Below are 24,604 nucleotides of genomic sequence, written 5' to 3'. Positions count from 1 at the left end.
ATCGTCTGCATATATGTAAGGGTTGAGGTTTTGATTGGCTAGAAGTTTGGCTAAAGGGATCATCATTAGGTTGAAGAGAGTTGGTGAGAGGGGGGATCCTTGGGGAACTCCACATACAGGTAATCATGCGAGTGATATGTCCGCTTTCGTTGTTACTTGGTAAGATCTTGTGGTCAGGAATCCTTTAAGCCATTTGAGAACTGTGCCTCCTACTCCGAAGTATTCTAGTATATGTAATAATATTTCATGATTAACCATGTCAAGGCGCTGGACATGTCGAATTGTAGGAGAAGTATGTTGTTCCCAGTTGCAATTGCTTGTTTGAATGTGTTCATTGCGGACACTAGTACCGTTTCGCTGCTGTGATTTGATCGGAATCCTGATTGAGACTCATGTAGAATTGAGTGTTTATTTAGGTATTCAGTGAGTTGTTTCGTTACTATACCCTCCATGAGTTTGGTTATTAGCGGAATAGGTGCTACTGGGCGATAGATGGTTAAGTCCATTGTACTTTTCTTGGCATCTTTTGGCAGCGGAGTAAGTAAGTTGTTTCCTTTATCCGTGGGAAAGAGACCATTTTGAAGCCTGTGGTTTACATGATTCGTGAGGTCTTTTTTTTAATTGTTTGGGGGCGGCTCTTATTAGGCTCGTAGGGCAAATGTCTAATTTGCATTGTGACTTGGCGTATTTTCTGAGCCATTGTGAGAGTTCATCTGATGATATTATGTCGAAGTTGGTCCGTGATCGATCTGCTGGGCATTCCCCAGGTTTTGGGTCTAGACATTCAAGGATGCTTGTGTAGTCAGTGATGTTGGTAGGTATCATGAGTTGGAGTTTTATAATTTTTTCATTGAAGTATTTTGCAAGGTTAGTTGCTGATGGGGTGTCTATGTTATTAGAGGTAACCGGTGTAGTATTTAGGAGTTTGTTTACGAGTGAGAAGAGTTTGTGTCTGTCCTTGTAGTTTGGTCCTATTATTTTTTTGTAATACGTTCTTTTAGTTTGTCTGATGGTGTATTTGTATTTTCCGAGGACAAGCAGGCTGATATTCTCACATGTGGGTGACGTCACGTCAGCCCCGGAGGATTTTCAGTGAAAAATCTACAGAAGTCTCTTCTGGAGTGTTCCACCGCGCGTGGCGCTCAAACTGCGCATGTGCGCACGTAGTTTCCCGCCCATCGCGCGGTCATGCTCCTCAGTTCTTTTTTTTCCGCATCTGAGGAGACACGGAGTTCTGTCAAGCGCTTCATGTTTTTCCCAGGCCTTCAGAGTGGAAGTTCTCTTCAAACGAGTTCATTTTACCCTTTCGGGTGTTGTTTAAAAAAAAAAAACCACCCGCCTCGGCGCCTCCTGCTTTGCAGGCCCCCCGGGACCAACCTCTTTTGGACCCAGCCCTGAGGAAGCGTGTGGATTCCACGTCTTCCTCACCGGTACTGAGGAGTCTCGATGACGGGGTGTCAGGTGAAGGCCAAGAAGCACCGTCATCGTTCTCCTTCTCGACACGGTACCGCGAGCTCCGGGTCATCGAGGCATTCGGTACCCGAGAAGCATCGGTGCTGAGAGGATCGCTCTCCCTCTGTTATTGAGGTATCGACGCGCAGGTCGTCTGGCAGCCCGGTACCGGCTCCCCAGCCTCTGCAGATTCTGCCTCTGACGCCCACACCGGCACAGCAGCCTTCCCCGACAGCTTCTGTAGATGAGCGCATCAAGGCTATTTTTTCCAGATTTCATGGAAGCGGTGCTGCAACATTTGCGCCCGGCGCCGGAGGTACCGGTACCGATGGTGCTGGAAGCTCCTGCGGTACCGTGCCTCTTGCCGGTGGTGTGGTCGCCTTCTCTGGTACCACTTCCAGTATCGGAGCCGGCTGCCTCCCGGGTCGACTCTCCATTGCCTTCGGTGGAGGAAGCTTCACCGGAGTCTCCTGGGGAGTCGACTTCTCGACACTGTCATTGAAGTCACCACACCTCTATGTCGAGACGGGCTCGGATCCGGGCTGCTCTTTCTGAGTTACTAGCCCCATCCGATGATGGCTCATCTGATGAAGATGGAGGTCATGGAGTTTTCTCTGCCGAGGATTCTCTAAGTCTTCCGTCTGATTCGACCCCCTCACCTCAGAGACAGCTCTCCCCTCCGGAGAGCTTGTCTTTTTCATCTTTTGTGCGGGAAATGTCTGAGGCCATTCCCTTCCCTGTGGAGACTGTGGATGAGCCCAGGGCCAAGATGCTCAAGGTCCTGGATTATCCATCTCCACCTAAGTCTTCTACCACAGCTCCTTTTCACGATACACTCAGGGAAGTGCTGATGAGGAACTGGGAGAAGCCTCTGTCTTGTCCAACTATCCCCAAAAAGGCTGAATCCCAGTATCGGATCCACAGGGAACCCAATTTCATCCGGCCTCAGTTGCCTCTTGACTCTGCAGTGGTGGATTCCGCTCTCAGAAGAGCTAAGAGTTCTAGGAACTTTGCCTCGGCGCCCCCGGGGTGAGAACATAGAACCTTAGATTCTTTTGGGAGGAAGGCGTATCAGGCTGGTATGCTCACTTCCAAAATTCAGTCCTACCAGCTCTTTACGAGCATTCATTTGCGGAACTCAGTGCGGCAGCTTGAGAGTTTGGTTGATGCACTCCCATCGGAGCAGGCCGAGCCTTTTCGCCAAGTGGTCAGGCAGCAGAAGGCGTGTCGCAAGTTCCTGTCCAGGGGCATTTACGACACTTGCGATTTGACATCCAGATTTTCTGCTATGGGTATAGTGATGCGCAGACTCTCATGGCTGCGTGCCTCTAATCTCGAGGAGAGAACTCAGCAGAAAATTGCGGATATCCCTTGCCGGGGGGATCATCTTTTCAGTGAGAAGGTCGAAGAGTTGATTGATCATCTCTATCAGCGTGATAACGCTATGGACTCTCTCTCCCGCCGGGCGCCTTCTGCATCCGCTTCCTCTTCTAGGAAGTTTTTTAAAGGGAAGAGAAATGCACCTTACGCTTCTAGGGGCCGTAAGTACACTCCTCTTTCTCGACAGCCGGTTCAGGCTCTGCCACAGCATGCTCGTTCTCGTCAACAGCGTGCGCCTAAACAGGCCCCTGCAGCTCCCCAGCAAAAACCAGGGTTTTTGACTGGCTCCAGTTGAGCATAGCCACCATAAATGTGTCCGTGCCGGACAATCTGCTTGTCAGGGGGAGGTTAAAATTTTTTCACCAAAGGTGGCCTCTGATAACCTCCGATTGGTGGGTTCTTCAAATAGTCCGGTTAGGATACACCCTCAATCTGGAAACCAAACCTCCAAATTGCCCACCAGGAGTTCAGTCCTTCAGCTCCCAACACAAGCAGGTACTTGCAGAGGAACTCTCCGCCCTTCTCAGCGCCAAAGTGGTTGAGTCCGTTCCACCAGGGTAAGAAGGGCTGGGATTCTATTCCAGGTACTTCCTTGTGGAAAAAAAAAACAGGGGGGATGTGTCCCATCCTAGACCTAAGGGGCCTGAACAAATATCTGGTTCGAGAAAAGTTCAGGATGCTTTCCCTGGGCACCCTTCTCTCCATGATTCAGGAAAATGATTGGCTATGCTCTCTGGACTTAAAGGACGCTTACACTCACATTTCGATACTTCCAGCTCACAGGAAGTATTTGCAGTTTCGGCTGGGAACGCAGCACTTTCAGTACTGTGTGCTGCCCTTTGGCTTGGTGTCTGCGCCCAGGGTATTTACCAAGTGCCTGGCAGTCGTTGCAGCATCTCTACGCAGACTGGGAGTGCATGTGTTCCCTTATCTGGACGATTGGCTGGTGAAGAGCAGCTCCCAGGCAGGTGCTTTACAGTCCATGCGGATGACTATTCAAGTGCTGGAGCTTCTAGGGTTTGTCATCAATTACCCAAAGTCCCATCTCAACCCAGTTCAAAAATTGGAATTCACTGGGGCTCTGTTGTGTACGAAGACAGCTTGTGCCTTCCTTCCCGAGCCAAGAGCGGACAATCTTCTGTCTCTAGTCTCCAGGGTTCAAGTGTCTCAGCAGATCATGGCTCGGCAGATGTTGAGACTTCTGGGGCACATGGCTTCCACAGTTCATGTAACTCCCATGGCACGTCTTCACATGAGATCGGCTCAGTGGACCCTAGCTTCCCAGTGGTTTCAAGCTGCAGGGAATCTAGAAGATGTGATCCAGCTGTCCATCAACTTTCGGAATTCACTTCAGTGGTGGACAATTCGATCCAATCTGGTTTTGGGGCGCCCATTCCAAATTCCTCAGCCACAAAAAGTGCTGACGACGGATGCATCCCTCCTCGGGTGGGGAGCGCATGTAGATGGGCTTCACACTCAAGGAGCTTGGTCCCTTCGGGAAAAGCTTCTTCAGATCAACCTCCTGGAGTTGCGAGCGATCTGGAACGCTCTAAAGGCTTTCAGAGATCGGTTATCCAACCAAATTATTCTGATTCAAACAGACAATCAAGTTGCAATGTACTACACAAACAAGCAAGGGGGCACCGGATCTCGTCCTTTGTGTCAGGAGGCCGTGCAGATGTGGCTTTGGGCTCGTCACCATGGCATGTTTCTCCAAGCCGTTTATCTGGCCGGCGTAAACAACAGTCTGGCCGACAGATTGAGCAGGATAATGCAACCTCATGAGTGGTCACTCAACATGGCTGTCGCCAGGAAGATCTTCCGAGCGTGGGGCACCCCCTCGGTGGATCTTTTTGCCACTCAATTGAATCACAAGGTCCCTCAGTTCTGTTTCAGACTTCAGGCCCACGGCAGGCTAGCGTCGGATGCCTTTCTCCTTCATTGGGGGACAGGCCTTCTGTACGCGTATCCTCCCATACCTCTGGTGGGGAAGACTTTGCTGAAACTCAAGCAAGACCGCGGAACCATGATTCTGATTGCGCCCTTCTGGCTGCATCAGATCTGGTTCCCTCTTCTTCTGGAGTTGTCCTCCAAAGAACCGTGGAGATTGGAGTGTTTTCCAACCCTCATCACTCAGAACGAGGGGGCGCTTCTACATCCCAACCTCCAGTCTCTGGCTCTCACGGCCTGGATGTTGAGAGCTTAGAATTTGCCTCCTTGGGTCTTTCTGAGGGTGTCTCCCGAGTCTTGCTTGCTTCCAGGAAAGATTCCACTAAAAGATGTTACTCTTTTAAATGGAAGAGGTTTGCCGTCTGGTGTGACAGCAGGGCCCTAGATCCCTTTTCATGTCCTACACAGACTTTGCTTGAGTACCTTCTACATTTATCAGAGTCTGGTCTCAAGACCAACTCCGTAAGAATTCACCTTAGTGCGATTAGTGCTTACCATCAACGTGTAGAAGGTCAGCCTATCTCTGGACAGCCTTTAGTTGTTCGCTTCATGAGAGGTTTGCTTTTGTCAAAGCCCCCTGTCAAACCTCCTCCAGTGTCATGGGATCTCAATGTCATTCTCACCCAGCTGATGAAACCCCCTTTTGAGCCACTAAATTCCTGCCATCTGAAGTATTTGACTTGGAAGGTCATTTTCTTGGTGGCTGTTACTTCAGCTCGTAGGGTCAGTGAGCTTCAGGCCCTAGTAGTTCATGCTCCTTACCTTAAATTTCATCATAACAGAGTAGTAGTCCGCACGCACCCTAAGTTCTTGCCAAAGGTGGTGTCAGAGTTCCATCTGAACCAGTCAAGTGTCTTGCCAACATTTTTTCCCCATCCTCATACAAGTCCTGGCGAAAGCAAGCTGCACACTTTGGACTGCAAAAGAGCATTGGCCTTTTACGTGGAGCGGACAAGCCCCCACAGACAGTCCGCCCAGTTGTTTATTTCTTTTAATCCGAACAAGAGGGGAGTTGCTGTCAGGAAACGCACCATATCTAATTGGCTAGCAGATTGCATTTCCTTCACTTACGCCCAAGCTGGGCTGACTTTAGGAGGGCCATGTCACGGCTCATAATGTTAGAGCCATGGCTGCATCAATGGCTCATCTCAGGTCAGCCACTATTGAAGAGATCTGCAAGGCTCCGACGTGGTCATCAGTCCACACATTCACATCTCACTACTGCCTTCAGCAGGATAGCCGACGTGACAGTCTGTTTGGGTAGTCGGTGCTGCAGAATCTGTTTGGGGTTTAGAATCCAACTCCAACCCTCCTAGGCCCATTTTTATTCTGTTCCAGGCTGCACTCTCAGTTAGATGTTTCTTGTTTCAGGTCAATTTTTGTTATGTCCTCGCCATTGCGAGGCCCAATTGACCACTGTTTGTTGTGTTGAGTGAGCGTGGGGGCTAGGGATACCCCACATTTGAGAATATCAGCCTGCTTGTCCTTGGAGAAAGCGAAGTTTCTTACCTGAAGCAGGTATTCTCCGAGGATAGCAGGCTGCATATTCTCACAAACCCTCCCACCTCCCCTTTGGAGTTGTCTTTCTGTTTAACTATTGGATTCAACTGAGGAGCGTGACCGCATGACGGGCGGGAAACTACGTGCGCGCATGCGCAGTTCGAGCGCCACGTGGGGTGGAACGCTCCAGAAGAGACTTCTGTAGATTTTTTACTGAAAATCCTCCGGGGCCAACGTGACGTTACCCACATGTGAGAATATGCAGCCTGCTGTCCTCGGAGAATACCTGCTTCAGGTAAGAAACTTCGCTTTTTCTTTGTAGCTGTTTCCAGTTTTTGAGTGTGTGTTCATCTTTTTTCTTACTCCATGCTCTTTCTAATCTTCTGACCTGTGTTTTTAGTTCTTTTAGTTCTTCATTAAACCATGGTATTGAATTTTTTTCTATGTGAGGTTCTGGTTTGAAGTGGTGCTATATTGTCTAGTACTGTTCTGCATCTGTTGTCCCAGTCTTGGAGAAATTGGGGTGAGTCTGTAGGTGTTGTCCATTCGTCGGTATAGAATTGTTGCCAGAATGTTAGTGGGTCTATTTTGCCTCTCATAGTATATGTTTTTTGCTCTTGTTTTTGTTGTGCCTTTTTTGTTCTCCAACGGAGTGAAAGGTTTGCTTTGTAGTGATCGGACCATGGCATGGCTGTCCATTTTGTATCTGTAAGTGTGAGGTTAGGTTCTGGTGAGAATTTGTGGGTGATAATATCTAGTGTGTGTCCTTTGTTATGGGTGGGTTGCATGTTTGGCCAATGGCGCTCCCATAGTTGGAGGAAGTCCTTGCATTCACTTACATTGCTTGCCTTAATATCTTCAAGGTGAAGATTGATGTCTCCTATTATGAGGAGGTTCTGGCTGGAAACACAAGTACTTGATATGAAGTCCATAAAGTGCGTTTGTGAGTCTTGCCAGTTGCCCGGGGGTCTGTAGAATAGGATTAGGTTTAGGTGATCACGTAGGTTAGGGTGGTTGATTCTGACTGAGGCTATATCAAGTTGAGGAAGCATAGATTCTGCTTTTATTGTGACTGTGAATTGAGATTTATAAATTATTGCTATGCCTCCTCCTCTTTTTCCTTCTCTTGTCCAGTGGGTAATTTTGTATCCTGGAGGACAGAGTTCTAAGATTATTGGGTCTTTGGAATCATGGATCCAAGTTTCGCTAATAAGTAGGAAATCAAGATGGTCAGCAGTAATCCAGTCAGTTATTATTGTGTTTTTATTAACTGCAGATCTGGCATTAATGTAACCTATTTGTATTATTTGGTGATGTTCAGTTGGGTTCAGGGTAGTGGTGATTTCTATCAGTTGTCTGTCTTCTTGATATGTGAGTTTGTTAAGTTCTTTCTTCCCTTTCTGTTGATGGTGTCCATGGATAGCAGGTTTTTCATTGCCTTTTTTGATTCCCTGGATAGGCATATTATGTAAATTAGCTGGTAGCAGTGGCTTTCCTAGGTCGTCTGGCACCTGGGGTGGATTGGTACTGCACCCCTCCCCCCCGGTGCATCACCTCCCCCCCCCCCCCCATCACCTCCACCCCCCACTCCTTCTTACCTCCTGGGTGTGCTGTCGGCTTCACTGGCTCCCTTCCCTGGAACAGGAAGTAACCTCAGAGGAAGCAGGGAACTGGTAGAGCCAACAGCCGTGCAGCTGCTCCCTGCATCCCCTTGCAGCGTGCACTCGGGGTGAACCACCACCCCCACCACCCCGCCCTCGGTATGCCACTGGCTGGTAGAGTGAGCATTTAAAGAAATGCAGACTGCCACCGGCAGAATATCAGCTGGAATGATCCCTTTATCTGTACGCTGCTTAGGATGAAGTGGGTTATAATTGTATAAATAAATAAATAAGAACAGAAGCATCATCATACTAGGACAGATTGAAAGTCCACCAAGCCCAGTGGCAAATCGAGCTCACAGGCACCTGGCAGGATCCCTAAAGAGTAAAATAGATTTCACGCTTCTTATCCCAGGTATAAGCAGTGGAGTTTCCCAAGTCCATCATAATAATCATTTTTTTCATCATATGTTATTAAGTTTGCTCTTTCTAGTTGAGGCACTTTATATACGATTGTACAGGTACTTTGCACTGTCCCTAATGGGCTCATAACCCAAGTAGTATATTGTTCCTGGAGCCAAGGAAGGCTACGTGACTTGCCCAAGATATTGGACCTGGTTCTCCAGGATCTCAACCCACTGCCAACTGTTAGGCAGCAGAGGGAATCAAAACCAGTTTGTCAACTTTTCTTTCAAGAACTTGTCCAAAATTTTTAAACCGCTGCTAACCTAACCGCCTTTACCACATTCTCTGGCAACGAATTCCAGAGTTTAATTACACTTTGAGTGAAGAAATATTATCTCTGATTCGTTTTAAATTTAGTACTTTGTAGCTTCATCACATGCCCCCTAGTCCTAGTATTTTTGAAGAGTAAACAATTGATTCACGTCTTCCCTTTCCACTCCACTCATTATTTTATAGACCTCTATCATATCTCCCTTCAGCCGTCTTTTCTCCAAATTGAAGAGCCCTAGCTGCTTTAGCCTTTCCTCATAGGGAAGTCATCCCATCCCTTGCACCTAAATGTTTAATAAAAGTACATAAGTATTGCCATACTGGGACAGACCGAAGGTCCATCAAGCCCAGCATCCTGTTTCCAACAGTGGCCAATCCAGCTCACAAGTACCTGGCAAGATCCCAAAACACTACAATACATTTTATGCTGCTTATTCTAGAAATACACAGTGGATTTTCCCCCAAGTCCATTTAAATAATGGTCTAGGGACTTTCCTTTAGGAAGCCATCCAAACCTTTTATAAACCCCACCTGCTAACTGCTCTTACCACATTCTCTGGCAGTGAATTCCAGAGTTTAATTACACGTTGAGTAAATTGTAGCTTCATCACATGTCCCCTAGTCCTAGTATTTTTGGAAAGCGTAAACAGATGCTTCACGTCTACCCGTTCAACTCCACTCATTATTTTATAGACCTCTATCATATCTCCCCTCAGCCGTCTTTTCTCCAAGCTGAAGAGCCCTAGATGCTTCAGCCTTTCCTCATAGGGAAGTCATCCCATCCTCCTTATTAAAATGATGAGACAGAAGAACCTCAGTAAGCAAAGTAAGTTCTTCACTCCAAAAAAGAAGTCTACCATGCCAACACCTTGGGCGTCTTTTACTAAGGCGCGCTCACGTTTTTGGCGCATGCTAAAATTATGGGCGCGCTAAACGTTAGAGACACCAATGCATTCCTATGGGCGTCTCTAACAGAAGGATAGGGTCAACTGTGTCAAAAGTGGCGGACATGTCCATAAACACCTTCAATATGTCTTGATCCCTTATTTCACAACCTTCAAACTTGTTCTGTCAAAACCACTTAAACTGTCTTGTGCTGTGACCCTCCCTTATTCCAGACTATCTAAGATGGAGAACTTGAACTTTGTCCAAACAAATTCTCAACTAGATAAAAATAGAGTTCTCTGTTAGTCAACCTAACACTGACAAATTAGAAATGCAAGAATCCAGATCTGACTTGCTCACCAGGTGTCCCAGTTCTCTTATGTGGAACTGCAGTAGAAGTGTCCGTCAATTGGAGAAGCCCAAACCAACTTGAATATCCACGGGACCAAAATATCAAAGCAACACTTAAATAGAAGAGGTTCAAGATGCAAAAAAATATTTATTTTAAAATTCTGGCATTGTAGAGTATCCTAAAATTGCCAGATACTAGGTCATTGTTCTCAGTTACATCAGTCACCCCACCCTTTGCCTAAAACCTTTGATTGTAGATCAACAAGCTGAGTTTCAATTTCATCACCCAGATCTTTGCAAAAAAAAAAAAAAAATTACAATTGGGACTCAAAAGGATGTTGCCAGAGTGAAGAGTGTTCTAAAAAGAAAAGCACACACATACAGGATATTGCTTTTACTAAGGTGCGCTGAAAAATGGCCTGCGGTAGTGTAGGTGCGGGTTTTGGGCGCGCGCAGAATCATTTTTCAGCACAGCTGTAAAAAAAGGCCTTTTTAAAATTTTTGCCGAAGATGTACGTGTGGCGAAACAAAAATTGCCGCGCGTCCATTTTGGGTCTGAGACCTTACCGCCAGCCATTGATCTAGTGGTAAAGTCTCACGTGGTAAACGGGTGGTAATGACCTAGGCGCGCCCAATACTCGTGTCCGAAAATAAAAATTATTTTTCAGACGCATGTATCGGACGCATGCCAAAAATGAATTTAGCGCAAGAGCCACGCGGTAGCCGGGCGGTAACTCCATTTTGGCACAAGTTGGGCGCGCGTAGACACTTATACGTCTTAGTAGAAGGGCCCCTGAAACTGAATAGATTTCCAAAAGGAGCCAACTCCACAGGACCACCAAATATGACCCAGAGTACCACACTGACCACAGTGTCGCCAACAGTCCGAACTAGCCTGGAGTTAAATACCAGCAGTATAAAACCTTAACGTTATTTTCTCTTACATTTAGAAGCAATAGCTAGCTTTTCTCCATAGCACAGTTAATGTAACACATCCTGCCTTGAAACAGCAGAGATTGTGCAGAAAAACTAAGTCTTCCCAGAAGACTAGGAAACAGTGCCAAGGGCTGTTCTGCTCCAGCACCTTTGCCCCTCGCCTCTCATCCTTCACCTGGGTCACAAGGCATTCCCTGGATTTACTGTAACTGCTCCAGGTCCTTTCTCCTGGGCTGGCTGCTCTGCTGAGAGAAAGCATTGTATTGACCATCAGCAGGACTCAGGTTTGCAGCATTGATCAGAGGTGGTGGTGGTGGGGCACATGGTGGACAAATCTGGGTGTGAGGAAGATTCAGATGGGTGCTTGGGGAGATATGGTTCAAATTCCCTTGTCTTGGAAGTTGACTGATGTGGAGGGGCATAATCGAACGTTGCCGGCAATCTATTTTGGCGGCAGTGCAACAGCTGGCCGGAACCGTATTTTCAAAAAATATGTCCGGCCATCTTTTTTTTCGATAATACGGTTTAGCCTGGCCAAATGCCAGAGTTGGCCGGGGTTGAGATCGCCGGTTTTGTTTTTCAGCGATAATGGAAAAAACTGCCGGCCATCTCAAACCCGGCGAAATCCAAGGCATTTGGTCATGGGAGGAGCCAGCATTCTTAGTGCACTGGCCCCCCTGACATGCCAGGACACCAACTGGGCACCCTAGGGGTCAGTGCGGTGGACTTCAGAAAAAACTCCCACATGCATAGCTCCCTTACTTTGGGTGCTGAGCCCCCTAACCCCCCCACCCCCCCCCCCAAAAAACCTACTACCCACAAATGTACAACACTACCGTAGCTCTTAGGGGTGAAGGGGGCAACTACATGTGGGTACAGTGGGTTTTGGAGGGCTCCCATTTACCAGCACAAGTGTTACAGGTAGGGGGAGGGATGGGCCTGGGTCCGCCTGCCTTAAGTGCACTGCGGTACCCACTAAAAGTGCTCCAGGGACCTGCATACACGCAGGCCTCTAGGACTTGTTGCTGCTGTATAACCTTGGCACAGCAGTTCACACCTGAAGACTAATCTCTTTGAAAAAGTCCTTTATTTGAAAAAGCACGTTTAGTCAGATCAGATCAGAGGTTGTGCCCCACTGGCAAATAGTCTGTCTGGTACTGAGATTAGCACTAGGTCAGAGCTGGCAGAATAGTGCACAATGTCCTCTTTCAGCAACATTCAAGGTAATAACTACTACTACTACTACGGTTTAGCATTTCTATAGCGCTACAAGGCGTACGCAGCGCTGCACAAACATAGAAGAAAGACAGTCTCTGCTCAAAGAGCTTACAATCTAATTGACAAAAAATAAAGTGAGCAAATCAAATCAATTAATGTGTACAGGAAGGAGGAGAGGAGGGTAGGTGGAGGCGAGTGGTTACAAGTGGTTACAAGTCAAAAGCAATGTTAATGAGGTGGGCTTTCAGTCTAGATTTAAAGGTGGCCAAGGATGGGGCAAGACGTAGGGGCTCAGGAAGTTTATTCCAGGCGTAGGGTGCAGTGAGACAGAAGGCGCGAAGTCTGGAGTTGGCAGTAGTGGAGAAGGGAACAGATAAGAAGGATTTATCCATGGAACGGAGTGCACGGGAAGGGGTGTAGGGAAGGACAAGTGTGGAGAGATACTGGAGAGCAGCAGAGTGAGTACATTTATAGGTTAGTAGAAGAAGTTTGAACAGGATGCGAAAACGGATAGGGAGCCAGTGAAGTGACTTGAGGAGAGGGGTAGTATGAGTAAAGCGACCCTGGCGGAAGATGAGACGGGCAGCAGAGTTTTGAACCAATTGGAGAACTAAGTTCTCTAATGTGGGTAGCACATGAAAGGGATCTAAAAGTGGCTTACAAAAATGGCCACTACCTCATGGACTACCGGAAACAAAACTGGACACACTCTGACCCAGTTAACGGGGGGAAAAGCACCATGGGAGTAGAGCCCACTACCCTACACCCACCACAATGTATTGCTGATGTGACTCTGCAGTGCACCTAACAGAAAAGGTGTCACACTCACCCAAGAGCCACAAGAGCCACATCACAACCAGGGAAAGGCTGTCAGAGGATAGAACACTTTCTGCTGTCATGGAGGTGGGTACGGCATTTGAGGCTGGCATACAGGCTGGCATAAAAGGTTTTTAGTTTTATTGTTTTAGTGTGGGAGGGGGTTGTGACCACTGGGGGAGTACGGGGAGGTCATCTGGTCAGTTGGGGCACCTTTTTGAGGCTTGGTCGTGAAAATTAAAGGACCAAGTAAACCCGGCGAAATACTGCTGAATGCCGCTTTTTTTTTCCATTATCCGTGAAAACTGGCCATCTGTTAGCCACGCCCATGCCCGCCCATGTCCCGCCTTCGCTATGCCGCCGACACGCCCCCTTGAACTTTCGCCGGCGAGGCGACGGGAAAGTGGCGATGCTGTCAAAAAAGCCGCTTTGGATTATACCAATTTGGCCGCTTTTGTGAGATCGCCGGCTATCTCCCGATTTATGGCCGGCGATCACTTTCGAAAATAAGCTTGATAGTCATTAGAATTCCTAGGATTTTTATTTTTATATATTCACAGTCTAGCTTTTTGATTTTAGGAGTGATTCCATTATTGTTTGTGTCATGCTGAGATGGATACTGCATAGATTGACATCCTTCTCTTTTGTTCTTTTATGCCTTCTACAGGTTTCAGAGTAAGAAGATGAACCTCAAAGCCTTCACAGCTCAAAGAAAGAGCTACTTTATCTTTCTTCTTATTGCAACCTCCATCTAGTTTCCAGTCTTGCATCTGAGCAACATATGGACTTTTTTGCAAGACAGAACCTTGCACCCCACTTCCCTCCAGATAAGGACCATCCAGACCGTTGGTATGTGGACTGTGAACTCCATTGGCCGCTTGGGCAATCAAATGGGTGCCTATGCCTCTTTGTATGCATTGGCCAAGCTCAACAGCCATAAGGCATATATTGTGCCAGAAATGCATGCCTGGTTGGCTCCTATCTTCAACATTACACTGCCTGTCATGCACAAGGATGTAAACCATCAAGTGGCCTGGAGGAACTGTGAACTCCATGACTGGATGTCGGAAGAGTACAAACACATTGAGGGAAAATACGTGAGGCTCACTGGCTATCTCAACTTATGGACCTTCTACCACCACATCCGAGAGGAGATTCTCCGGAAGTTCACCTTCCATGACTTCATCAGGGAGGAGGCCAACAAGCTTTTAGAGCAGGTGAAAGGGACAAGGAAGAATGCCACTTTCATTGGGGTTCACATGCGAAGGGGGGACTATGTCTATGTAATGCTCAACAGATGGAAAGGGGTGGTGGCAGACAAGGCCTACCTGGAGAAGGCGATAGACTATTTCTGTATTAAGTATCAGGAACCCGTCTTTGTGGTGACCAGCAATGGAATGCACTGGTGTAAGAAGAACATTAATGCTTCTAGAGGTGATGTTTACTTCTCTGGGGATGGGGTGGAGTCCACACCCAGGAAAGATTTAGCCCTTCTTGCCCACTGCAACCACACTATCATGACCATCTGCACTTTTGGTTACTGGGCGAGTTACCTGGCAGGAGGGGAGACTATTTACCTCACCTTCACTCTACCAGACTCTGATTTCTTGAATGTCTTTCGTTACAATGCTGCTTACCTTCCAGAGTGGATGTGGATCCCCGCTGACCTTTCATCTATTCTTTCTAAACATGGGAACAATGAATACTCATTGCTGAAAGCTTATGTAAAAGAGACTCTGGGTAGTTTCTTTGATCTATAAGAGGACTGGCAGTAGGGTCTGGTATGGACCTACCTGGGATATCCACACAGGCATATTGACATCATCCTTAGATTCTGCAGTTCCCTCTTTGACAACCTTTGAGACCTCGGGGTGTATGAACTCTTATAAATCAGTGGAAGGAGCTAGTAATTTTACCCTCATACAGAATACCTTAGCTTAGGTCACTTTCACCAGCATGGAAGAAGCAACTGGGCATAAAGACAGTAGATGCGGTGTAGAGGAATACTGGTTGTCCTGATAAGGACATGCTCTGTAGCGGTGTTTCTGGAATCTTCTGCCTCAATGGCTCCTGAGCTCAGTTTGGCAAGTGACTCCCAAGTGAAGAAAAGGACTTGGGTTGAGGACGACATGATCCGCTCAGTCCTCTGAGGTTGTTCTGCTGTGGAAAGGAGCCTGTGTTCAGAAGTGGCCTTGTCCTTCTCACTTCATCTAAAAAGAAGAAAAGAGGGTTGGGGTAATTGAATATAGATTTTCTTTTTCTGGATTTGGTTAATTTTACTGCATTCTCTTTTTTAATTTGATATCAGCTGGTATTTTCGATAATGGGTATGGATGTTTTAGCTCTTCGAGTTAAACCTGGCTCTCCATTTCCAGGTAGCAGGCTGATGACAGCAGAAAACATAGGGGGTTTCCATCTCTAGTGGCCACCCAATACCACGCATGGTACTTAACTCACCAGTTCCTGTTTCACTTTGATGTCTGCTTTATTGGTTAGGGGTGCCTCATCTAGCCCCGTAGCATGAACTCCAGGGCTTGCAAGATAATTACCAAATTCTCTTGTTTTTTGTACAGAATGATAATGTCCTGGATAGGTTAGTATTCATCTGAGGAATTAGCCATGGACCCTGTATTGCTTAGGTAGTGCAACCTGCTCACTTAATCACTACAGACTGCTCAAAGAATACAGATTCTTCTGGATTCGAATTGGGTAAATGAAACTCTTTATTAGTACTTTAAATGGAGAGTGTATAAGTCATTATTGTTCCAATTACACAGTGATTAAGAAATATACACACTGATTAAGTCAGATTAAGAAATAAGCATGCTGATCAAATCATCTAACTAAAGAGCTGTAAGACAGATATATACATATTATACATACAACATCACTGGTTAGGAATTTCAGGCCCTTATTTCATCAGCCGGGAGGCCTGTTGCAGCGAAAGCCCAAAGTCTCCTTATGACCAGGAACAAGTCCTCTGCACGGTTCATCCACCCACAGATGAGCCTCAGAACTCTGCTGCAACAAGCCCCCCTTTTTATGTTAAAACAATTTTTATTGAACATATCACATACATAGAGATGTACGCCAAAAAACAATACACAAACTGTGTTCAATAATTTTGTATTTTTTCCGTCTTTTAATTCCCCTCCCCCCCACCTTCAACCTAGACCGCTTAACATATCAAACTCAGTATTATATTAATAACCTATAGCCAATACATACTACCAATAACATTCCTTCACTGTCATCTGAAACCAATTTCCATGCCCCTCGGCCAGGAGCTGGCAGCATGTAAATGTTAAATTTCAACAATCCACCACAAACTGTGACCGAAAACTTAAATTTTTGGGGTATCCTTTGCACACCCCTGAGTTAGAACAGAAGGCCCAAAATCTGTTGGCCCTCTCCCCAACACCCGTAAGGTGTCTCTCCCAATAATGACTAACATAAGATGATACAAAGAATCTACCTCCCATCCCCCTCCCTCCCCCCTTTAGCCTGAGTAACCTCCAACTCTCAAATTCAAGGAACCTCGATCTCATTAGTTAGCTTGAGTTGCTGGAGTGGGACTAGCCAGTACTGTAAGTTTATTAAGAATATAGCTTCTAGTTTTAGGAGACATTACATTAAGATATCCTATCCATGTTAAGTAAAAGTTGTTTTGTCTTTTGGAATTGAGCAAAGAATCCTGGAGTTCCATCAAAAGTAAGGCATGAAAGCGGTTACGCCATTGCCAAAAAGAGGGGCCCCTCTCCAAAGTCCAATTTACCAGGATGCATTTCATACCAACCAGATATGCCTTATGAGCAAGTGCACTCTGATGAACTGTTCCTCCCTCTACCGGGGATTGACAACCTAATAGAATACATTTTGCCAGTTGTCTGACTCTATATCCCCCAAGCCTTCCCAAGAACCTAGTTATCCTACACCAGAATGCCTTAATAGCCGAGCACATCCAGAAGGCATGATAGAAATCATTTTGGTTCGCCCCACAGCGCTTACAGTGAGCCGAATCTAAGTACCCCATCCTACAGAGGCGTGATTGAGATGTGTATGCTCGGTAGATCACTCTGGCCTGGCATTCCCGAAGCTCTACGCTCTGGGTCCATTTCCCCATCCCTCTCATCCCCCTCAAGAGCTCCTGAGACAAAACCCCCATCTGTATGTCCACAGTCCACTTAGCTGCCAATTTCCCCAAATCTCTCTGTGGCCAAGCCCTTATCAATCGTTTGTATAACAGGGAAATTGAAATTGGATCACCCGACGGCATTTCAAAAAGATCTTCCAGCTTGGTGGTCAAATCAACACCCAGCGCCCTGCTCGGCAAAGATGTCACATAGTGTCTCATTTGTTCATATGCATAGCAAGCTCCCCAGTCTGAAGAATTTATATTAAGTTCCTCCATAGATCTAACAATTCTATTGGGCCTCAGCAAATGATGTAAGAATCGAATCCCCATCCCCTCCCATGACCGCACTCTGGGGTTATCCATGCCAGGACGGAATGCGTCGTTTCCCTGCAGGGGAAGTAAGCTACTACACCTGCAATCAAAGGACCACATCCTCGCCAAATCTCTCCACAACGCCCGCATAGGTCCTATCAGAACATTAGATCGTAAGTGTGTTGGCAGCTCTTTCAAAACCGCGTGTAGTATATAAAATATGTTCAGAGGACTACACAATTCTTTTTCCATGGACAATGGGGTGTAGGCCTCTGTTTGTTGATACCAATCCCCTAGATGACGTAGTATGCAGGCCATATTGTAAAGTTTAATATCTGGGACCCCAAATCCCCCTTCTGTCCCTTTCCCCATAAGGTACCCAAACTTTATCTGAGGTCTCTTCCTAGCCCAAAAAAATTTGGAAAGCATGCCTTGAAGTGCTTTTATTTCCCGTTGTTTAAGATATAGTGGGATTGTTTGCATGAAATATAGCCACTTAGGGAACAGTACCATGTTGTACAGTGCAATACGTCCCATCAAAGACAGCGGCAACCCTTCCCATCTTCCCAGAATTTCTTTTGTGCGTGCTAACAAATTTGCTATGTTGATCTCTTCAAGTTGACTAGGGTCTTTAGTGAGTAGGATTCCCAGGTATTTGAATGCGGCACCAGCTCTTTTAAATGGACATTGTAATCTCTCCCATTGGTCCTCCCTCATATGGAGGGTTATAGCCTCTGATTTATCTAAATTAAGGCGGAATCCGGAGAAATCCCCGAATTCTGCAAAAAGCTCCATCAAGGATGGCAAGGATGTCTGGGGATCTTCTAACACTACTAGTAGATCATCTGCAAAGGCAGAGATCTTGAAAGATTCTACTCCAATCTGCACTCCTCTCACCTCCTCCGTCCGCCTGATTCCCTAATTAAGGGGTCCATCACCAGGACAAAAAGGAGCGGTGAGAGAGGGCATCCCTGCCTTGTTCCTCGGGCTATCTCAAAAGTTCTTGATGCCTGACCATTAACCAAAACCTCCGCAGATGATCTATGATACAGGGCCTTTATAGCTTCATGAAAGAACCCCCCCAAACCATATGTCCGTAAGATGGCAAACATAAAATCCCAGTTGACATGGTCAAAGGCCTTTTCGGCATCAAAACTAACTATCAGGGCTGGGGTAGAGTAACGATGTATGGTCTCTAGGGCCCCCAAAATTTGCCTCATATTTCGTACTACTGATCTACCCCAAACAAATCCTACCTGTGACTCCTCCACTATCTCTGGCAGTACTCTAGCTAATCTGTTTGCCAAAATATTGGCAAACAGTTTGGTTTCAAAGGGCAATAGGGAAATGGGTCTATAAGAACCAGCTTGCAGGGGATCCCGACCTGGCTTTAATAGCACCACTATTTGCGCTTTCCGCAATGACTCTGGCAAAATTCCCAGCTGGACAAACCTATTAAACACCCCCGTTAGGCAAGGCACTATATCCTGACTAAGAAGTTTATAAAATTCTGCGGAAAGCCCATCTCCTCCAAGGGCTTTGTTCAACTGACTGTCCCTTATACCCCGGCTCACCTCGTCTTCTGTGATTTCCCCATTAAGGCTTTCTTGTTGTTTCTCTGTAATTTGGGGGAGTTGTTGGCCTGCTAAATACCACTCAGCCTGAAGCCCGTGATCCTCAGGGGCCGAGTACAGGTTCTCATAGAACTGCTTAAAGACCTCGTTCACTCCCTCTGTGGTGTGCTGAAGCCCTCCCTTCGCGTCTCTAATTTGCGATACAAAACGTGATCCTCCCACCTGTTTCACCAGGCGGGCCAACAGTTTCCCCTGCTTGTTAGCATGTTTATATAATTGGTATCGAAAATATTGATTAGATTTCTTTGCTTTCGCGTGTATTAGCTGATTCAAAGCCGTCTGGACCTCTAATAATTGAGATTTGTGTAAATTGGAGGGCTGGGACCCAAACCGTTGTCATGCCTTTCCTACTATCTTCCCCAAACGGAGAATCCCCGCATCCCTAGCCCTTTTCTTGTGGGCATGGTATGAGATAATAGCGCCTCTCAACACCGCTTTGGCCGCCTCCCAGAATAATACCGGGTCCCTTTGGTAGGTATCTTCATTAAATTCTGTATATTCCCGCCATTGAGCTTGCATATATGGGGTGAATTGCCCATCATAGTATAGATCCCTGGGAAAACACCAGCGGGTTCTCTGACCTCCATCCCCCCCGCACAAGAGGGAAACCCACACCAAGGCGTGATCCGACACCTGAGTCGGTCCTATTTCCACCTGTAATAGAGATGTAACTTTACTAGCTGAAACCAAAATATAATCTATGCGTGACAATGTGCCGTGCGCTCTAGAAAGGTGGGTATAATCCCTCTCCCCCGGGTGGAACAGAAGCCATGCGTCTACTAAGTCCAGTAAAGAGCAGAGCCGTGGGATTCCCTTCCCCATATTCACTGGTCCTATCCTAGAGGTGCCCGTGCTGTCCATTAGCGGATCAAATACTGAATTAAAGTCCCCTCCCATGATTATAGGCATTTGGTCAAAAGAGTGCACCTGTCTCACTATGGTTTGGTAGAACCGCTTATCATATTGGTTCGGCGCATATACATTCACCAGTAACAAAGGTTGATTGTTCACATGAACCTCCACCATGACATATCTTCCCTTCGGATCTGTAATCATCTTCTTCTTGACAAGGGGGAGCCCTCTGCGAAATAGTATAATGACTCCCGCTTTTCTATTAGAGGATGGACTTCCTACATAATCACCCACCCACCAGCTGCACAATTTTTTATGCTTCTGCGAGGATAGGTGGGTTTCCTGCAGCATTGCTATGTGGGCTTTTTGTCTGTTTAAGGTTTGCAAGATCTTACTGTGTTTAATCGGGGAGGTTACTCCACCCACATTCCAGGTAACCAGTTTAACCATATTCCGTCAGGAACAGTCTCATAAAGCAGGTATAATCTGTATCAAGGGAAAGGTGTCCCAGCCACCACCTCTCCCCTCTATATACCACTACAGCAACCACTCTCCAGTTCCATCCTTTCAGTTCTATCCCTCGCATCCTCAGGCTAAATTCCCCCCCTCCCCTACCATAGCCCACCCTCCCTCCCTCCCCTTCACAACCCTCCCCCTCATCTTCCCCCCTCCTCTCCCTCGAGTTCCCATAAGAACTCGTCACGCAAAGGTGCTCAGGCCCCCAACTAGAAGTATTCCTTTTTCTTATTCAGGGGCCCTCCCAGATTCCTATCAAGGATTATACCCCCATTCGTACCATGACATTATCCACCATCCCTCCATGTTATGTATGGTAAATACTCACTGTACAGGACATTTTAACAGTGGCAAACTTTCTGTCTAGTTAATTTCTCATTATCTTGGCCTAGTCTGCAGATGTCCCAAAAGCTAACAGTTCTGTTCAGACGTGGCTCAGCAAACTGCACGCGCTTGGATTCTTCATCACTGTTGTTCCCTTCAGGCCGCCTCCTCCTGCGCTAGGCCTTGAATAAAGTCTTTAGCTGCTGTCACGTCCTCAAAGAACTTTGCTGTATCCCCATGGTGCACTCTCAATTTTGTGGGGTATACCAGCGCGAATCTGATCTTTTTCTCATGTAGTACCGCACATACTGGCGCGAATTCTTTCCTTGCTGCCGCCACACGTGCGGAATAGTCCTGGAAACAGAGAATTTGTTGACCATCATGTTTGAGTTCTCCGGCGCGCACTGCTTGGAGGATGGCCTGCTTGTGGCCATAATTAAGGATTTTCAAAATCACTGCTCGAGGTCTTGCCGCTCCTTGTTTCCTCGGCCCCAGTCGGTGTGCTCGTTCGATCTGCAGGGGGCCCAGCATGTTATTCAATTTCAGCGCAGTTGGGATCCATGTCTCTAGAAAACTGCCCAATTCAGAGTCCTTAATCTGCTCAGACAATCCAACCAGGCGCAGGTTATTGCGCCTAGACCGGTTCTCCAAGTCATCGAGCTTATCCTCCAGGGCTGCTATCTTTTTCTGCAAAGTCTCCACCGGCTGAACAGTGTTCCCCATGCGGCCCTCAATATCGCTGACCCTCTGCTGGACGTGGTCCAAATACAGGTGGAATCCATCCAAACGTTCGTGGGCCGAGTCCGCCCGATCAAATATCGCTTGTAGTTTCTTATCCAAGGCCGCCTCTACAGCTGCTGTTACCTCCGCCGTAATCTCAGCTGTCCACGTTGAGCAAACGCTCGAACTCGGCGACTGCAGCGCAGGCGCCATCTTGGGTTCCGCGAGCTTGCTTTTTTCCTTTTTTTGGAGTTTCGCCGCCATTCCGCTGTTTTCAATCAGTGCCACCAGACAGATCGCTGCACAACAACCAGCTCTTCAATCCAGGCAAGCCAAAGTTTGTTGGTGCCCCGCTAGGGTTAGATAAATACAAAAGATGATGGGGGGTAGCAGGAGCTTAGTACAATTGCGACTTCACTCCCACATCGCACCACGTGACCTCTCAAGCCCCCCTTTTTATTAAGCTAAAGCTTATTCCCAGAGCCAAGGAAAATTTCAAGAATGTACATGAGGATGCAGTCACACGCTCTCGGTTAACATAAACAAACCACTGGCCAGGTGGCTTATCTCCTGAACTTCAAGCATACCCTGCCTCCCTCCTACACAGGCTGGCTTCAGAGACATTCCAATCTGTGTTTTGCGATGTGCCTTATCTTAAACATTCATTCAACCTGTTTTTGTATTTACAAGGAAAGTTCCTTTTGGTCAAAGAAGATTTTAAAGTGTATTATCGGTCAAAGCAAGACTGAAAAGCAATTCTTAATATTTTCCATCACAGACCCATCTTTCAAGAATAGTGAGGACCTTTAGAACCAAACCCCCTGGCCAAATTTCTAAAGGCTCCTTCTTCTGCGTTTCATTATAGAACTGTTCCAGGTTTAGTGCTCTCCATAGAAGCCATGGAGGGGAGGGGAGCAAAAGGCACAATGAAGCTTCAGGATGTCAGTCAGTGCTTAAATCCAGTGACCAAGACCAGTCCTGTCAGCATTGGTTTAGTTTGTCTGTTTACTGAGGGGGAGGGGGAAGAAGCGGAAAGCAAAGAAGTCATATAATCAATGGGGGGGGGGGGGGTGGAGGAGGAGGACCAATTTATTAGTATAGCATCCCCAACATTTTTTTTTTGGGGGGGGGGGGAAGGGAATGCCACAACTTCATAAAGGTGAGATTTCAGTATATCTAAAAAGGGAGCATGTGAAAAAAAAATCCATCAAAGTGGAAGAACGCCAAGATCCCATGTGAAGTCGATAAAGAAGGGCACTGGGAAATGGTCCAGTGACTTCAGAGACTGGGACAACAGACTATTATTGACGATAGTTTATTGTAGACTAGACACAGATCTGTGTTATGGCCATAGGCCTGCCTCAGGAGTCTCGATTTTCAGCGCAACAGAATAAAAACTCCAGGAGGGAGTTCAGTTGTACATTGATGGTCTTAAAAACGACCTTTGGTTAGGGTTCAGCGAAAATCGCTGGGAGACATATGTCTTCCTTGCAAAAGCTAATCAGAATGCCAAAAAGGTTTTCTTGATTGAGGTCTTACAACATCCTGAGCCGTGTAGAAAAAGCAGAAGTTAATCGATTTATTTACTCTTGCAAAAAGTACAAAGACCAGGGGATACTCAATGAAATTACATGGAAATACTTTTAAAACAAATAGGAGGAAATATTTTTTTCACTCAATGAATAGTTAGGCTCTGGAACTCCTTGCCGGAGGATGTGCTATCAGTGGTTAGTGTATCTGGGTTTTAAAAAGTTCTTGGAGGAAAGTTCATAGTCTGCTATTGAGACAAACATGAGGGAAGCCATTGCTTGCCCTGGGATTGGTAGCATGGAATGCTGCTACTATTTGGGTTTCTATCAGGTACTTATAGAAATACTTCCTGACATTTTTCCTGAGTCTGCCCCCCTTCAACCTAATTTCATGTCCTCTAGTTCTACCACCTTCCCATCTCCGGAAAACGTTTGTTTACGGATTGATACCTTTCAAATATTTGAACGTCTGTATCATATCACCCCTGTTTCACCTTTCCTCCAGGGTATACATGTTCAGGTCAGCAAGTCTCTCCTCATACGTCTTGTAATGCAAACAAGAATCCAAAATTATCTGTGCAACTGTGGTTTCCTCCGCTAGCCCTGCCCTGCATGGGAGTAAAAGTACCCAGGCTGTACTCTTCACTGACACATGGAAAGGGGGGGGGGGGGGGGGGTGTAAATTTTAGACAGTCAATCCGTAGGGTCAAATACTTTTGATACACAAAAATTCTTTAGGAGCTGCCCTCTTTTCTTGAGATGGCAAATTTCAGCAGAATTGCTGTCCTTTTCGACTGTTGCTTTCCATCGTCTGAAGGGTGAGCATGCCAGAAGAGGATGACAGACCTGTGCAACCTCTCTGAGAGGTGAGAAAGTGGAAAGAGCACCTAGCAGAGGAGAATAAAGCCGGGGTAGGTTCCTCAAGGTTACTTCACCGTGGACTGTCTCCCCAGCTGGCTTTTCCCATTTTCCTGCAAGCACCAAGATATGCGGAAAACAACACGGGGAAAACCTAAAAATCAGGGTTAGGAGCATCTGAAAGAGCAAAGCGGGAAGAGGGAGAGGGCTTTTGCACAATTGGGTAGTCCCTGATCCAGTGTTTCCATCCCCTGAGCCTAAGCTGACACTGTTTTTAAAGTGTGCAGAACAGAAGGGGGGAGGGAGTGGGGGTGTACTACTACTTATCATTTCTATAGCGCTACTAGACGTACGCAGCGCTGTACACTGGACATGAAGAGACAGTTCCTTCTCGACAGAGCTTACAATCTAATTAGGACAGACAAATAGGACAGATAAGGGATAAGGACAAAGGGTAGCAAGATTCCATGCAGAATCCCAAAGGGTTGCAAGATTCCGGAATCCCAAAGAGTAGCAAATAAGGGAAAAGGACAAAGAGTAGCAAGATTCCGGAATCCCAAAGAGTAGCAAATAAGGGAAAAGGACAAAGAGTAGCAAGATTCTGTGTGGAATCCCAAAGAGTAGCAAGATTCCGGAATCCCAAAGAATGCTACTACTTATCATTTCTAAAGCACTACTAGAGATGTTCACAGCACTGTACACTTGAACATGAAGAGACAGTCCCTGCTCAACAGAGCTTACAATCTAATCACCACAGACACTCTCGACCTCCTATTCATCACTGAAACCTGGATCCATGACCTCAAAGATCCCATAATCCTAGACTTGTGCCCACCAGGATACAAAATTGCTCATTTGGCAAGGAATGGGAAAAGGGGAGGCAGCATAGCCTTAATATAT

At 46.6% G+C, this 24,604-nt stretch overlaps 1 protein-coding gene across 1 annotated transcript; it reads left to right on the top strand.

The window, feature by feature from the left end:
• The first annotated feature begins 13,657 nt into the window (after positions 1-13,657).
• Positions 13,658-14,584, top strand: LOC115464602 (galactoside 2-alpha-L-fucosyltransferase 2-like). Its single transcript, XM_030194963.1, has one exon. The coding sequence runs from the start codon at positions 13,676-13,678 to the stop codon at positions 14,582-14,584; it is 909 nt and encodes a 302-aa protein (XP_030050823.1). The 5' UTR covers positions 13,658-13,675.
• Positions 14,585-24,604: the final 10,020 nt, after the last annotated feature.

Source organism: Microcaecilia unicolor, chromosome 3 (assembly GCF_901765095.1).
Source record: "Microcaecilia unicolor chromosome 3, aMicUni1.1, whole genome shotgun sequence".
Lineage (NCBI taxonomy): Eukaryota > Metazoa > Chordata > Amphibia > Gymnophiona > Siphonopidae > Microcaecilia > Microcaecilia unicolor.
The sequence above is the reverse complement of the archived record's forward strand: the minus strand, read 5'-3'. Positions and strand labels throughout refer to the sequence as shown.

Coding starts and splice junctions, on each gene's coding strand:
- LOC115464602 (XM_030194963.1), top strand. CDS start 13,676: ATGTGGACTGTGAACTCCATTGGCCGCTTGGGCAATCAAATGGGTGCC.